The 16,751-nt window shown below is 51.0% G+C and overlaps 1 protein-coding gene across 1 annotated transcript in view; it reads right to left on the reverse strand.

Moving 5' to 3' along the window:
* Nucleotides 1-676: 676 nt before the first annotated feature.
* The window catches only part of telo2 (TEL2, telomere maintenance 2, homolog (S. cerevisiae)), a 30,444-nt gene continuing 14,369 nt past the window's right edge, over nucleotides 677-16,751 (reverse strand). Inside the window, 9 exon segments of the mRNA XM_086000978.1 lie at nucleotides 677-904; nucleotides 1,026-1,097; nucleotides 1,841-1,957; nucleotides 2,975-3,066; nucleotides 13,700-13,788; nucleotides 14,063-14,161; nucleotides 15,028-15,116; nucleotides 15,944-16,080; nucleotides 16,399-16,540. Of these exon segments, the coding sequence (XP_085857104.1) occupies nucleotides 692-904; nucleotides 1,026-1,097; nucleotides 1,841-1,957; nucleotides 2,975-3,066; nucleotides 13,700-13,788; nucleotides 14,063-14,161; nucleotides 15,028-15,116; nucleotides 15,944-16,080; nucleotides 16,399-16,540 (1,050 nt within the window). The 3' untranslated portion in view covers nucleotides 677-691.

Raw genomic sequence — 16,751 nt, forward strand, 5'->3', positions numbered from 1 at the left:
GATTTCAAGGAATTAGATGACCTGTCAAAATTGAGATTAGTCCTAGGAGAAGGAGACAGACCATACCTTGGGGCCAAATATGTAACAACATGTCACAACCTGAGGACTGTTTAAAATTAAGACTGTTTAAAATTAATATTGAACGTACCAAATGAAGTACAAAGACTGTTTAAAATTAATATTGTTTAAAAGTAATATTGTATGTACCCAACAAACGTCAAATCGATTGACACCTACAGAATGTTTGAAAATGTACCTTTTTGCTATGTAAGCTTTGGCAATATGGTTCTCTGTAAACTTTCATGCCAATAAAGCATTTGAATTTGAATTTGAATTTGAATTTTACAGAGTGAGACGCACAGTACATGAGAGAGACAAAGGGACTGACAGAGAGGCACAGAGTGTAGAAGAGATAAAACGAGAGAATCTGAGAAAGAGAGATACAGACAGTGCATGCTGACAAGAGGAAGAGAGCGAGAGAAAAACTGTCAGCATCTTCCTGTTTGCCTTGCACGCAACCAACGCCTGACTCTGACCCAGTTCCGTGAGCCTTGTACCCCCTCTGATCTCGGAAGCCCTGCCCCAGGCTTGCCCCAACCCATACTGCAGGCCCATTGGCTTCTCCCGACAGGCCTACAGTTAAGTGCACCCAGCCAGACCTCACCCAGGACACTGCTGCTCGGTCAGCCTCTCACAGCTCTGCTCTTACTTTGGCAAAGCGGCGGGTCTTGTTGCGTATCCTTTGCTCGACGATCTTCTTCCACTGCTGACTGGGGTCATGTGGATCTGAAGCTTCTTCACTCAGGAGCTGAATGAAGGGGCTGCCACTGCCCTCCACTGCCAAGCTGCCCACTCTGACGTTGGTGTCAGGCTGGGATAATTCCTGGGCAGCCAGTGCCAGGACCTGGGGAAACACAAACCACTCTTAGAAAGCTGGTGGAACCAAGAGAGTGTTTCCAACAGTTTGGAAAGTTTCTTTAAACCAATAACTGCTGAAGGGAGGAAGTTGATAAGCAAACACTCACATCCAAGATGTCCAGACGTTGAGACAGGGTATAATTCACAGCGTAGAACTCCGACGTGAGGTACTGAGTGACCTGCGATACAAGGACAGGGTGTGAAGGTTTTGTTCTGTACAGGGGGGCTCTGACCCCGAATAAACACTCAGCCACTGCTGGTGTCAGACTAGGAGTGAGTGGGAGGGCGACAGGAAACTGGGGATGTGTTGAATCCAGAGGCAGGGAGAGCACGAGGGTGGAACTGGGAGACAGCAGCAGGACTGAGGCCCAGATGGAAGAAAGGGCCCCCTGAGCCTGGATGTGGGGGTCAGGGAGTGTGGGGGGTGGGGAATGAGTCTGGGGGTGCGGAGGTGGAGATGTGACAAAAAGCTCAATGAAAGGGTTTTTTCTTAAAAAGACTTCTAAAGGTGGAGAAAGCAAGGTGGAGGGTCAGGAGTGGGGCCGAGGCAGCTGAAGGTTCTGCCGCTAATGGTTTGGGGGGGCCGGGGGATGCATAGAGGGCGAAGGTCACGGGAGGGGTGCTAAGATAGGTGGGGCAAGCTGTGGAGGAATTTGAAGATGAGAAGTTTGGTATCAGTGTGGATGAGGTGATGAGCCAGTGGACAGGGTGCAGTGGAGATGACTGAGGGAGGAATGTTGGCCAGGACACTGGTAGAACGCCCTGCAGTACACCGGGTTTTGGCCACGGTGGGGTTTGTGGAGAGCAAGGACAGTTGGGCAACTGATATTGCATCTTCATTAACCGTTCAGGGGCTCTAACTCCCCCCAGACCCATGGAATGAAGGGAGTTCTGCTCCTCCAGCAGCTCCGTCTGTACTTACAGGAATAACATCAGTGACAGTGACTGCCACCAGCCCTCGCTGTCGGAGGCCCACAAACCCCGCCATGCTAAACTTGTCCTCAAGGTGGAGGAGAACCTTTGCAAACTGCACACCGACCTGTGGAACAGAGCAACAAAAAGCCTCATCTCCCCGCTCAGAAACATGACCCACACACATCAAACCACTATGAGTTATTACAGGCGAACATGCACAGCAAAATGCCACACACAGTAAAAAGAGACGAATGGGGGAGGAATGTTGGCCAGGACACCGATAGAATGCCCTGCTCTTCGAATAGTGCCGGATAACATCCACATCAACCACCGGAACAGGCAGACAGAGCCACAGCTTAATGCACCATCCAACAGTGCAGCCCTCCCTCAGTACTGCCCCTCGTACAGTGCAATGCTTCCTCAGTACTGCCCCTCCGACAGCGCGGCGCTTCCTCAGTTCTGCCCCTCCGACAGTGCAGTACTCCCTCAGTTCTGCCCCTCCGACAGTGCAATGCTCCCTCAGTACTGCCCCTCCGACAGTGCAGCACTCCCTCAGTTCTGCCCCGACAGTGCAGCGCTCCCTCAGTTCTGCCCCTCCGACAGTGCAGCGCATCCTCAGTACTGCCCCTCCAACAGTGCAGCACTCCCTCAGTTCTGCCCCTCCAACAGTGCAGCGCTCCCTCAGTACTGCCCCTCCGACAGTGCAGCACTCCCTCAGTACTGCCCCTCCAACAGTGCAGTGCTCCCTCAGCACTGCCCCTCCGACAGTGCAGCGCTCCCTCAGTTCTGCCCCTCCGACAGTGCAGCACTCCCTCAGTTCTGCCCCTCCGACAGCGCAGCACTCCCTCAGTTCTGCCCCTCCAACAGTGCAGCGCTCCCTCAGTTCTGCCCCTCCGACAGTGCAGCACTCCCTCAGTTCTGCCCCTTCGACAGTGCACGCTCCCATTGTCAGCCTGGATATGTGTTCAAGTCTTTGGAGTGGGACTTGAACCTACACCTTCTGAACCAAGGTCTGTTTCAGTGAAAAGTACAATTCCCACAATACATGAACAGACTCTGTCTCTGCCAGTGCTGGTAGCAGATACTGCCCATCACGCCCCCCACCACCCCCGCCACCACCTTCACCCCCACCCGCCTTCACCTCTCTGGTTGCAGTTGGATTCTTTCTAATCAGGTTCTCCACAACCTTCAAAGTGATTTCAACTTGTTCCGGGTCCTCAGACTTCAGCAAGACTGCAAAACAGATGACAGATGAGAGCCCAGGCCGCGCAGCGTGTGTAACAGGCAGAACCTCAAAGGTAATAATCTCTGGATTGTTACCTGAGCCATGTGCGAATTGGCATAGGGATAGACAGATCAGGGAGTTAAATGCGTGGCTCAAAGAGTGATGTGGGAGGCAGGGGTTTTGCTTCATGGGACACTGGCATCAGTACTGGGGAAAGAGGGAGCTGTTCTGTTGGGACGGGCTCCACTTAAACCGGGCTGGGACCAGTGTCCTGGTAAATCGAATAACTCGGGCGGTAGATAGGATTTTAAACTAATGAAGGGGGGGTGGGAGGATTCAGGAAAGGGAAAATTCAAAAGCAGTAAGAGAAATGTCAAGGCTGTAGAGCAGAGTTGTGATCTGGGTAAAGATAAGCAGAGTGGGTCAGGAAGGGACAGAGAGATTAATAAAGGTAATATGGCACCAGTGACTAAAGTGACATCAGGGAAAAATAGAAAAAGGTTAAAGCTAAAGGTACTATATCTGAATGCATGAAGCATTCGCAACAAAATAGATGAATTACTTGAACAGATAGAAATAAATGGGTTTGATTTAATAGCCATTACAGAGACATGGTTGCAGAGTGACCAAGGTTGGGAACTAAATATTCCAGGATATTTGGCTTTTAGAAGAGACAGGCAGAATGGAAAAGGAGGAGGGGCAGCCATGATAATAAAGGAGGGGATAAAGACAGTAGAGAGAAAGGACCTTGGCTTGGAAAAACAAAATGTAGAATAAGTTTGGGTGGAGCTAAGAAACAGCGAAGGGTAGAAAACACTAGTGGAAGTGCTGTTGGGGGGATGAGTACTGTTGGGGGGGATGGCTTATCAGAGGAAGGCAGCAGCAGCCAACTTCCTGGCACCAGGGGTGGCTCTGCTGCACAGGACGGGAGGAAAAAGAGGGGTAGAGCTATAGTAATAGGGGATTCTATTGTAAGAGGAATAGATAGGCGTTTCTGTGGCCGCAAACGAGACTCCAGGATGGTGTGTTGCCTCCCTGGTGCAGGGGTCAAGGATGTCTCAGAGCGGCTGCAGAACATTTTGGAAGGGGAGGGTGAACAGCCAGTTGTCGTGGTGCATATAGGCACCAACGATATAGGTAAAAAGCGGGATGAGGTCCTAAAAGTTGAATATAGGGAGTTAGGAGGTAAATTAAAAAATAGGACCTCAAAGGTAGTAATCTCAGGATTGCTACCAGTGCCACGTGCTAGTCAGAGTAGAAATAGAAGGATATTTCAGATGAATATGTGGCTAGAGGAATGGTGCAAGGGGGAGGGATTCACATTCCTGGGACATTGGAACCGGTTCTGGGAGAGGTGGGACCAGTTCAAACCGGATGGTTTGTACCTGGGCAGGGCCGGGACCAATGTCCTAGGGGGAGTGTTTACTAGTGCTCTGGGGGAGGGTTTAAACTAAAATGGCAGGGGGTTGGGAACCTGAGCAGGGGGACAGAGGAAAGGGAAACAAGGATAAAAGCAAAAGATAGGAAGGAGAAAAACAAAAGTGGCAATCAGAGAAATCAACGGGTTAAATCAAACATGGCCACAGTAAATAATAATTCTAATAGGTCTAAGAGCGTTAAAAAAACAAGCCTGAAGGCTTTATGTCTTAATGCGAGGAGCATTCATAATAAGGTGGATGAATTAGCTGCGCAAATAGAGGTAAACGAATGTGATTTGATTGGGATTACGGAAACATAGCTTCAGGGTGGCCAAGGCTGGGAACTCAACATCCAGGGGTATTCAATATTCAGGAAAGATAGGCAAAAAGGAAAGGGAGGTGGGGTAGCATTGCTGGTTAAAGAAGGGATTAACACAATTGTAAGGAAGGATATTAGCTCTGATGATGTGGAATCTGTATGAGTAGAACTGAGAAATACCAAGGGGCAGAAAACGTTAGTGGGAGTGGTATATAGATCTCCAAACAGTAATGCGGAGGTTGGGGATGGCATTAAAAGGGAAATTAGAGAAGCGTGCAATAAGGGCACAGCAGTCATCATGGGTGACTTTAATCTACATATAGATTGGGCTAACCAACTTTGTAACAATACTGTGGAGGAGGAATTCCTGGAGTGTTTAAGGGATGGTTTCCTGGACCAATATCTCGAGGAACCAACCAGAGATCAGGCCATCTTAGACTGGGTATTATGTAATGAGAAAGGATTAATTAGCAATCTTGTTGTACGAGGCCCCTTGGGTCGGAGCGATCATAATATGATCGAATTCTTCATTAAGATGGAGAATGAAGTAGTCGACTCAGAGACTAGGGTCCTAAATTTAAATAAAGGAAACTACGATGGTCTGAGGCGCGTGTTGGGTAGGATTGATTGGGGAATGTCACTCAAAGGGTTGACGGTGGATAGGCAATGGCAAACATTCAAAGACCGCATGGATGAACTACAGAATTTGTTCATCCCAGTTTGGCATAAAAATAAAACAAAAGGTGACTCAACCGTGGCTAACAAGGGAAATTAGGGAGAGGACATATAAATTGGCCAGAAAAAGCAGTAAACCTAAGGATTGGGAGCAGTTTAGGATTCAACAAAGGAGGACAAAGGGATTAATTAAGAAAGGGAAAATAGAATATGAGAGTAAGCTTGCAGGGAGCATAAAAACTGACTGTAAAAGCTTTTATAGATATGTGAAGAGAAAAAGATTGGTGAAGTCATGCGTAGGTCCCTTGCAGTCAGAATCAGGGGAATTTATAATGGGGAGCAAAGAAATGGCAGACCAATTAAATACATATTTTGGTTCCGTCTTCACAAAGGAGGAGACAAATAACCTCCCAGAGATGTTGGGGAACATAGGGTCTGATGAAAGGGAGGAACTGAAAGAAATCAGTATTTGTAGGGAAGTGGTGTTAGGGAAATTGATGGGATTGAAGGCCGATAAATCCCCAGGGCCTGATAATCTACATCCTAGGGTACTTAAGGAAGTGGCCCCAGAAATAGTAGATGCATTGCTGATCATCTTCCAACATTCGATGGAATCTGGAACAGTACCCATGGATTGGAGGGTAGCTAATGTTACCCCACTATTCAAAAAAGGTGGTAGAGAGAAAACGGGGAATTACAGACCGGTAAGCCTGACATTGGTAGTGGGGAAAATGCTAGAGTCCATTATAAAAGATGTAATAGCAGAGCACTTGGAAAACAGTGACAGGATCGGACAAAGTCAACATGGATTTACAAAAGGTAAATCGTGCTTGACTAATCTACTGGAATTTTTTGAGGATGTAACTGGTAAAATAGATAAGGGAGAACCAGTGGATGTGGTGTATTTGGACTTTCAGAAGGCTTTTGATAAGGTCCCGCATAAGAGATTAGCGTGTAAAGTTAAGGCACATGGGATTGGGGGCAAGGTATTGACTTGGATAGAGAACTGATTGGCAGACAGAAAGCAAAGAGTTGGAATAAACGGGTCTTTTTCCGAGTGGCAGGCAGTGACTAGTGGGGTACTGCAGGGATCGGTCCTTGGACCCCAGCTATTCACAATATATATTAATGATCTAGACGAGGGAACTAGATGTAATATCTCCAAATTTGCAGACGACACAAAGCTAGGTGGGCGTGTGTGCTGTGAGGAGGCTGCCGAGAAACTCCAGGATGATTTGGACAGGTTAGGTGATTGGGCAAAAGTATGGCAGATGCAATATAACATGGATAAATGTGAGGTTATCCACTTTGGTGGCAAAAACAGGAAGGCAGATTATTATCTGAACGGCAATAGATTGGGAGAAGGGGAAGTGCAACGAGACCTGGGTGTCCTTGTGCACCAGTCGCTGAAGGTAAGCATGTAGGTGCAGCAGGCGGTTAAGAAGGCAAATGGTTGGCCTTCGTAGCGAGAGGGTTTGAGTACAGGAACAAGGATGTCTTGCTGCAGTTGTATAGGGCCTTGGTGAGACCACATCTTGAGTATTGTGTGCAGTTTTGGTCGCCTTATCTGAGGAAGGATGTTCTTGCCATGGAAGGAGTTCAGCGAAGATTCACCAGGCTGATACCTGGGATGGCAGGAATGATGTATGAGGAGAGATTGGGTCGATTGGGCTTGTACTCGTTGGAGTTTAGAAGAATGAGAGGGGATCTCATTGAAACTTATAAAATTCTGACAGGACTGGACAGATTAGATGCAGGAAGGATGTTCCCGATGGTCGGGGAGTCCAGAACCAGGGGTCACAGTCTAAGGATAAGGGATAGGCCATTTAGGACAGAAATGAGGAGGAATTTCTTCACCCAGAGAGTGGTGAACCTGTGGAATTCTCTACCACAGAAGGCAGTAGAGGCCAATACATTAAATATATTGAAGAAGGAGTTGGATATATTTCTTAAGGCTAAAGGGATCAAGGGGTATGGGGAGAAAGCAGGGACCGGGTACTGAATTTGGATGATCAGCCATGATCGCATTGAATGGCGGAGCAGGCTCGAGGGGCCGAATGGCCTACTCCTGCTCCTATCTTCTATGTTTCTATGTAAGTGGTTTATAGGTCCCCTGACAGTAGCTGTAGTGTCGGGCAGAGTATAAATCAGGAAATTAGAGATGCATGTAACGAGGTAATACAGTAATCATGGGGACTTTAACTTTCATATAGACTGGGTAAATCAAATTTGCAGTAATACTGCAGAGGAAGAGTTCATGGAATGCATTCAAGATAGTTTTCTAGACCAGTATGTCGAGGAACCTACTAGGGAATTGGCTATTTTAGATCTAGTATTGTGCAATGAGACAGGGTTAATTAATAACCTTGTAGTAAGGGAGCCTCTGGGGAGCAGTGATCATAATATGATAGAATTTTATGTTGAGATTGAGAGTGATTTATTTAAGTCCAAAACTAGGGTCCTAAATCTGAACAAAGCAAACTACATAGGTATGAGAGGCGAGTTGGCTAAGGTAGGTTGGGAAACTAGATTAAAAGATATGACAGTAGAAAGGCAATGGCAAACATTTAAAGAAATCATTCATAATTCGCAACGAATATACATTCCCTTAAGGAATAAAAACACCACAGGGAAAAATGGTCCACCCATAGCTAACAAGAGAAATTAAAGATAGTATTAGATTAAAGGAAGATGCCTATAATGTTGCCAAAAAGTGTAGTAAGCCTGAGGATTGGGAGGATTTTAGAATTCAGCAAAGGAGGACCAAGAAATTGATAAAGAAACAGAAAATAGAATGAGAGTAAACTAGCGAGAGACATAAAAACAGACTGTAAAAGCTTCTATAGGTATGTAAAAAGTAAAAGATTAGCAAAAGTAAACGTGGGTCCCTTACAGGCTGAAACAGGAGAAATTATAATGGGGCATAAGGAAATGGCAGAGAAATTAAACAAATATTTTGTGTCTGTCTACACGGCAGAAGACGTGAAAAACATTCCGGAAATAGTGGAGAACCAAGGGTCTAGCGAGAATGAGGAACTGAAAGAAATTAGTATTAGTAAGGAAATAGTACTGGAGAAATTAATGGGACTGAAAGCCGATAAATCTCCTGGGCCTGATGGCCTACATCCTAGGAGCCTACATCCTAGGGTTTTAAAAGAGGTGGCTACAGAGATAGTGGATGCATGCGTTGTCATTTTCCAAAATTCCATAGGTTCTGAAACAGTTCCCGCGGATTGGAAGGTAGCAAATGTAACCCCACTATTTAAGAAAGGAGGGAGAGAGAAAACTTTTTGAGGAACTATAGACCAGTTAGCCTGACATCAGTAGTAGGGAAAATGCTCAAATCTATTATTAAGGACGTGGTAACAGGGCACTTAGAAAATAATAATAGGATTGGGCAGGGTCAACACGGATTTATGAAAGGGAAATCGTGTTTGGGAAATCGTGTTTGACAAATCTGTTAGAGTTTTTTGAGGTTGTAACTGGCAGGATAGATGAGGGGGAACCAGTGGATGTAGTGTATTTGGATTTTCAAAAGGCATTTGTTAAGGTGCCACACAAGAGGTTATTAAACAAAATTAGGGCTCATGGGATTGGGGGTAATATACTAGCACGGACAGGAAACAGAGAGTTGGAATAAATGGGTCATTTTCAGATTGGCAGACTGTAACTACTGAGGTACCGCAAGGATCAGTTATTGGGCCTCAGCTATTCACAATCTACATCAATGATTTGTATGAGGGGACCAAATGCAATATATCCAAGTTTGCTGATGGGAATGTAAGTTGTGAGGAGGATTCAAAAAGTGTTCAAGGGACTATAGCCAGGTTAAGCGTGTGGGCAAGAACATGGCAAATGGAATATAATGTGGAGAAATGTGAAGTTATCCACTTTGTTAGGAAAAATAGAAAAGCAAGAGTATTTTTTAAATGGTGAGAGATTGGGAAATGTTGGTGTTCAGAGGGACCTGGGTGTCCTTGTACATGAATCAATGAAAGTTAATATGCAGGTACAGCAAGCAATTAGGAAAGCAAATGGTATGTTGGCCTTTATTACAGGAAACTTTGGTTTATCCGGAGGCTAAATGTCCAGCAAGCTCGAGCCACCGGCAAAAATCAGGAGCTGTTTCGTTAGGTTTTTTTCTTTTCGTTGCTTTTTTCTCAACAGTCAAGCTCTGCAAGGTCTCGCTGAAGCTGTTGCTAAGCTACAGAGACGCTAGAGACACTTGCAAGGTACGGCCGACTGTTTAGAAGCTGTTGCAACAGGGTTTGTTGCCAGATACGGAGCTCAAAATCTCCGTATGTTTCAACATTAGCGCTGGTTTGTCCGGCAGTTTTGATGGGACGGCAACAGCTCGGTCCCGTCGGTGCCGGATAGCACAAAGTTTCCTGTACAAGAGGATTTGAGTATAAGAGTAAAGACGCCTTACTGCAATTATATAGGGCCCTGATGAGACCACACCTGGAGTATTGTGTACAGTTTTGGTCTCCTTACCTAGGGAAGGATATACTTGCCATGGAGGGAGTGCAACGAAGGTTCACCAGACTGGTTCCTGGGCTGGGGGGATTGTCCTATGAGGAGAGATTGAGTAGACTAGGCCTATATTCTCTAGAGTTTAGACGAATGAGAGGTGATCTCACTGAAACATTAAAATTCTTACAGGGATTGGCAGGGTAGATGCAGGGAGGATGTTTCCCCTGGCTGGGGAGTCTAGAACCAGGGGTCATAGTCTCAGAATAAGGGGTCGGTCATTTAGGATTGAGATGAGGAGAAATTTCTTCAAGCAGAGATTGGTGAATCTTTGGAATTCTCTACCGCAGAGAGCTGTGGAGGCTCAGTCGTTGAGTATATTCAAGACAGAGATCGATAGATTTTTGGATACTAAGGGAATCAAGGGACACGGGGATAGTACAGGGAGGTGGAAGATCAGCCGTGATCTCACTGAAGCGGAGCAGGCTTGGCCTATTCCTGCTCCTACTTCTTATGTGCTCCGGTGGTCTGCGGGAGGGAATGTTGCCCCACCCGCAAAACATAACATAGAATCGGCAAAATTATAAAAAGAAGAATCTGTTCTCAGCTCCCACAAATGGAAGGAGGAAACTCTGGCTGACCTTCACTGACCGGTCACTCACTGCCACCCCCCCACACTGACCGGTCACTCACTGCCACCCCCCCCCCCCACACACTGACCGGTCACTCACTGCTCCCCCACACTGACCGGTCACTCACCGACCCCCCACACTGACCGGTCACTCACTGCCCCCCCACCACTGACCGGTCACTCAGTCCCCCCCCACACTGACCGGTCACTCACTGTCACCCCCAACACTGACCGGTCACTCACTGCCACCCCCCACACTGACTGGTCACTCACTGCCGCCCCCCCCCCCCACACTGACCGGTCACTCAGTCCCCCCCCCCCACACTGACCGGTCACTCACTGCCCCCCCACACTGACCAGTCACTCACTGCCACCCCCCACACTGACCGGTCACTCAGTCCCCCCCCCCCACACTGACCGCTCACTCACTGCTCCCCCCCCCACACTGACCGGTCACTCACTGCCCCCCCACACTGACCAGTCACTCACTGCCACCCCCCACAGTGACCGGTCACTCACTGCCCCCCCCACACTGACCCGTCACTCACTGCCCCCCCACACTGACCGGTCACTCACTGCCCCCCCACACTGACCAGTCATTCACTGCCCCCCCACACTGACCGGTCACTCACTGCCCCCCCCACACTGACAGGTCACTCACTGCCCCTCCCCCACACTGACCGGTCACTCACTGCCCCCCCACACTGACCGGTCACTCACTGCCACCCCCCACAGTGACCGGTCACTCACTGCCCCCCCCCCCGCACTGACCGGTCACTCACTGCCCCCCCACACTGACCGGTCACTCACTGCCCCCCCCACACTGACCGGTCACTCACTGCCCCCCCGCACTGACTGCTCACTCACTGCTCCCCCCCCACACTGACTGGTCACTCACTGCCCCCCCACACTGACCAGTCACTCACTGCCCCCCCACACTGACCGGTCACTCACTGCCCCCCCACACTGACTGGTCACTCACTGCCCCCCCCACACTGACCGGTCACTCAGTCCACCCCACACTGACTAGTCACTCACTGCACCCCCCACACTGACCGGTCATTCACTGCCCCCCCCACACTGACCGGTCACTCACTGCCCCCCTGCACTGACCGCTCACTCACTGCTCCCCCCCCACACTGACCGGTCACTCACTGCCCCCCCACACTGACCGGTCACTCAGTCCACCCCACACTGACTAGTCACTCACTGCACCCCCCACACTGACCGGTCATTCACTGCCCCCCCCCACACTGACCGGTCACTCACTGCCCCCCCGCACTGACCGCTCACTCACTGCTCCCCCCCACACTGACCGGTCACTCACTGCCCCCCCACACTGACCAGTCACTCACTGCCCCCCCCCCCCCACACTGACCAGTCACTCACTGCCCCCCCCCCCACACTGACCGGTCACTCACTGCCCCCCCACACTGACCAGTCACTCACTGCCCCCCCACACTGACCGGTCACTCACTGCCCCCCCCACACTGACTGGTCACTCACTGCCCCCCCCACACTGACCGGTCACTAAGTCCACCCCACACTGACTAGTCACTCACTGCACCCCCCACACTGACCGGTCACTCACTGCCCCCCCGCACTGACTGCTCACTCACTGCTCCCCCCCCACACTGACCGGTCACTCACTGCCCCCCCACACTGACCAGTCACTCACTGCCCCCCCCCACACTGACCAGTCACTCACTGCCCCCCCCCACACTGACCGGTCACTCACTGCCCCCCCACACTGACCAGTCACTCACTGCCCCCCCCCCACACTGACCGGTCACTCACTGCCCCCCCACACTGACCAGTCACTCACTGCCCCCCCACACTGACCGGTCACTCACTGCCCCCCCCACACTGACTGGTCACTCACTGCCCCCCCCACACTGACCGGTCACTAAGTCCACCCCACACTGACTAGTCACTCACTGCACCCCCCACACTGACCGGTCACTCACTGCCCCCCCGCACTGACTGCTCACTCACTGCTCCCCCCCCACACTGACCGGTCACTCACTGCCCCCCCACACTGACCAGTCACTCACTGCCCCCCCCCCACACTGACCAGTCACTCACTGCCCCCCCCCACACTGACCGGTCACTCACTGCCCCCCCACACTGACTGGTCACTCACTGCCCCCCCCACACTGACCGGTCACTAAGTCCACCCCACACTGACTAGTCACTCACTGCACCCCCCACACTGACCGGTCACTCACTGCCCCCCCGCACTGACTGCTCACTCACTGCTCCCCCCCCACACTGACCGGTCACTCACTGCCCCCCCACACTGACCAGTCACTCACTGCCCCCCCCCCCCACACTGACCAGTCACTCACTGCCCCCCCCCACACTGACCGGTCACTCACTGCCCCCCCACACTGACCAGTCACTCACTGCCCCCCCCCACACTGACCGGTCACTCAGTCCACCCCACACTGACCAGTCACTCACTGCTCCCCCCCCCCACACTGACCGGTCACTCACTGCTCCCCCCCACACTGACCGGTCACTCACTGCCCCCCCACACTGACCAGTCACTCACTGCCCCCCCCCCCACACTGACCAGTCACTCACTGCCCCCCCCCCCCACACTGACCGGTCACTCACTGCCCCCCCACACTGACCGGTCACTCACTGCCCCCCCACACTGACTGGTCACTCACTGCCCCCCCACACTGACTGGTCACTCACTGCCCCCCCCACACTGACCGGTCACTCAGTCCACCCCACACTGACTAGTCACTCACTGCACCCCCCACACTGACCGGTCACTCACTGCCCCCCCCCACACTGACAGGTCACTCACTGCCCCCCCACACTGACCGCTCACTCACTGCTCCCCCCCCCCACTGACCGGTCACTCACTGCCCCCCCCCCCACACTGACCGGTCACTCACTGCCCCCCCCCCCACACTGACCGGTCACTCACTGCCCCCCCCCACAATGACCAGTCACTCACTGCCCCCCCACACTGACCAGTCACTCACTGCCCCCCCCCACACACTGACCAGTCACTCACTGCCCCACCCCCACACTGACCGGTCGCTCACTGCTCCCCCCACACTGACCGGTCACTCACTGCCCCCCCCCCCCCCGCTGACCAGTTACCAGGTTACCTTCCACACAGTCACTGACATAGACCGGGGCTCGACTCCTCCGCAACTTGCTGTCAGTTGACAGGTCGTATGGGATCAGCTCATCATCGCTGCGGATGAAAAGAAAGGAGGTGAGCAACTGGAGAGAGAGGGAGAGGGAGAAGAGGGAATTCAACCCCTCCCCTAAATGTTTCCATTCACCCAAAGGATAGTGCAGAACTCCCTCAGCACTGCATTATCCTGGGGCTGGCCCTGAACCCACCACCTTCTACCTCAGAGGTGAGAGTGCAACCACTGAGCCAAAGCTGAACCCATCTTGTATATGTGTCCATTTCTTATTCTAACAGGTGAAACAGGGAAGATGTGCAAACTGGTTTTACTGACCTGTCCAGTTCAGACTCTGACTCCGAGTCCCGCATGGTCTGGACTGGCTGTCTGCTCTCTGCCGGTTTCTGTCTGCTGTCTGTCTGTGAGCCGCCATCTCTAGGAATGGATGAAAACTCATTAAAGTCCAGCTACCCTCAGGTGCGGTCAGTGAATCACATCCCCTACACAGAATGCGAAGGATCAGGCGAGGGCGGAAGAATTTGGCTTCAGGATTGTGGAGGGAACGAGGTGAATTCTCATTACCGAGAGTTCAAATACTGAAGCACCAGTGACAATGAGAGAGCGTGGAGTAACAAGTGGAGATCGGCGTAACTTTCCCACTCAGAGTGTAATCAAGTTGTGGACTACTTTATGTCAGGTGGCACGGGGGGCACGGTGGCATAGTGGTTAGCACTGTTGCCTCACAGCGCCAGGGACCCGGGTTCAAATCTGGCCTCGGGCGACTGTCTGTGTGGAGTTTGCACATTCTCCCTGTGTCTGCGTGGGTTTCCTCCGGGTGCTCCAGTTTCCTCCCACAGTCCAAAGATGTGCAGGTTAGGTTGATTTGGCTATGATAAATTGACCCTTAGTGTTAGGGGATTAAATACGTGGGGTTACGGGGATAGGGTGGGATATGTGTCGGTGCAGGCTCGATGGGCCGAAATGGCCTCTATCTGCACTGTAGATTCTGTGATTCTGTGAATTCCCCTCCTCTCCCTCCACATTTAATAATGAGGCTTGTCGAATGGCTACTGATGAAGACACCTGCACAAACGCTACATTTCACAGAATAGAACAAATAATGCAGCTCAGACAGCCTCTCGAAAGACAGACTGTTCATCTTTACCAGCAACCTGATGAAAGGTTACACAACCGAACGTTTTCCCTGGAGATACACTGACTGACCTGCTGTGCATTTCCAACATTTGCTGTTTGTACTTGACAGGGCGTGAGTCTGTCACTAACATCGACTGTTCAGGTACCTGTGCTGCTGTGGGGGACACTCCCAGCTTGATGGGGGTCTCCGGGAGGAGAGTGACAGTAGCTCTCTCGTCTCATCATCTTCCTCGTACTGAAAGACCACAGAGTAAAACGGACACATCAATCATTGCATCGCTATATATGCACAAGTGTATGCCTGCTCACTGAGGCTCGTGTGAGAATGAGAGCAACTAAATCGAAAGTTAGTGCAAGAGCCGAGTATGTGACTATGTGAGGGTGAGAAATATGAGGGTCAGTGTCAGTCGCAGACACACACACGCCGAATGACCTGTACACTATCTTATGTCATTGAGGTTAAAAATATCTTGTAAAAAACAGGATCAATCCTCGGTGCATACAGAGTTCACTAATTCCATTCCCAGTCTCCACATTGTAGCGAAGGATTCCACTGGCTGTACGAGGTTCTTGTGTCTACCTTCGAGTCAGAGGGTCGTGGGTTGGAGCCCCACTCCAGGAATGGTGCCTGTAACCCAGGCCGACACTTCAGTGCTGCACTGTCAGAGGTGCCGTCTTTCTGATGAGATGTTATTTATGTTCTAACGTGGTGATAGAATCCTTTGCCTACACTGCCACCTCATTTCTCCTAAAAATATTATAACCAGGAATATTCAGCAATAAGCTGCTTTAGAAATTCCAGATCTATCTTTCTTTCAGTTGTGTGTTCAGCCAAGGCCCCAGGCTCTGGAATTCCCTCCCTGAAACCTCTCCAACTCCTCACCTCCTAAATGGAATACTGTCTGGATAAAGCAAATAGGCGGGTAAAACGTGGTTTGAGACTCGCTGTCTGGGGAGATTACAGGGGACAGTCTGTTAAAAGGCTCCATCCTTATAACCGTGCACAGCGAGATTCCCTCACACTGGGACTGCGCTCCTTATCCAGGGCCCCATTAGACCTACCTGAAACTTGAGCCTGTGATCCCCAGGGTTCACCCTCGCACTGAGGCACTCCGCGATGACCATTCCCAGACGGCGAACCCGGGGTAGGTTACTGTCCAGGTGACACTCCATACCGGCCATCATCCGAGAGAGCAGTTCTGCAAACACAGGATCCCACAGAACACAAAGGCTGACACACTCGTTACACACACATCACATTAACCCCACACATCACATCACATCAGTCCCTCACCACTCCCTCCATCACATCACCCCACCCCCCCCCCCAAACCCCCACCATAACCCACCTCCCACAATCCAAACATCACCCTGGTCTCTCATCCTTCACCAGTGCGATGGCCCAATGGTGCCACCGACCATCTCATCCCCTCCCCATCACACAAATCGCAGCACGCCCCACCCCCCCAAAGCTTGTCCTGCCTCACTCCCGCACCAGCCCCTGCACGCGCACCAACCTGCTTTGTGTTCCTGTATCTGGGAGTGGGCGAGCTGGGCGAGGCTGATGATGATGGCCTTGCTGATGTAAAGCTGCTGTTCTATGGGGGTGTGTCTCACAGCACTGCTGTTACCCCAGGTCTCCAGCAACTTCTTCAGCACCTGTCACACACAAACGAAAACTCAGAATCCATAAAGCTCATAGTGCGCCTCCCAAGCAGCTCCCTGCCCTCGCTCTGACCTTCGCCCCAGCCACCAACCCTCGCCCCAAACCCGTTAGAGAAAAATCGTCAAGAGTGAGCGGGCGGAACACCCATGGCTCGGCTCCACTCACTCTCAGGAGCTGCCAGGCCGGTTGTCTAGTTCCAGCGTT

This window comes from Somniosus microcephalus, chromosome 11, assembly GCF_052327205.1.
Source record: "Somniosus microcephalus isolate GS21.2 chromosome 11, FLI_Smic_1.0, whole genome shotgun sequence".
NCBI lineage: Eukaryota > Metazoa > Chordata > Chondrichthyes > Squaliformes > Somniosidae > Somniosus > Somniosus microcephalus.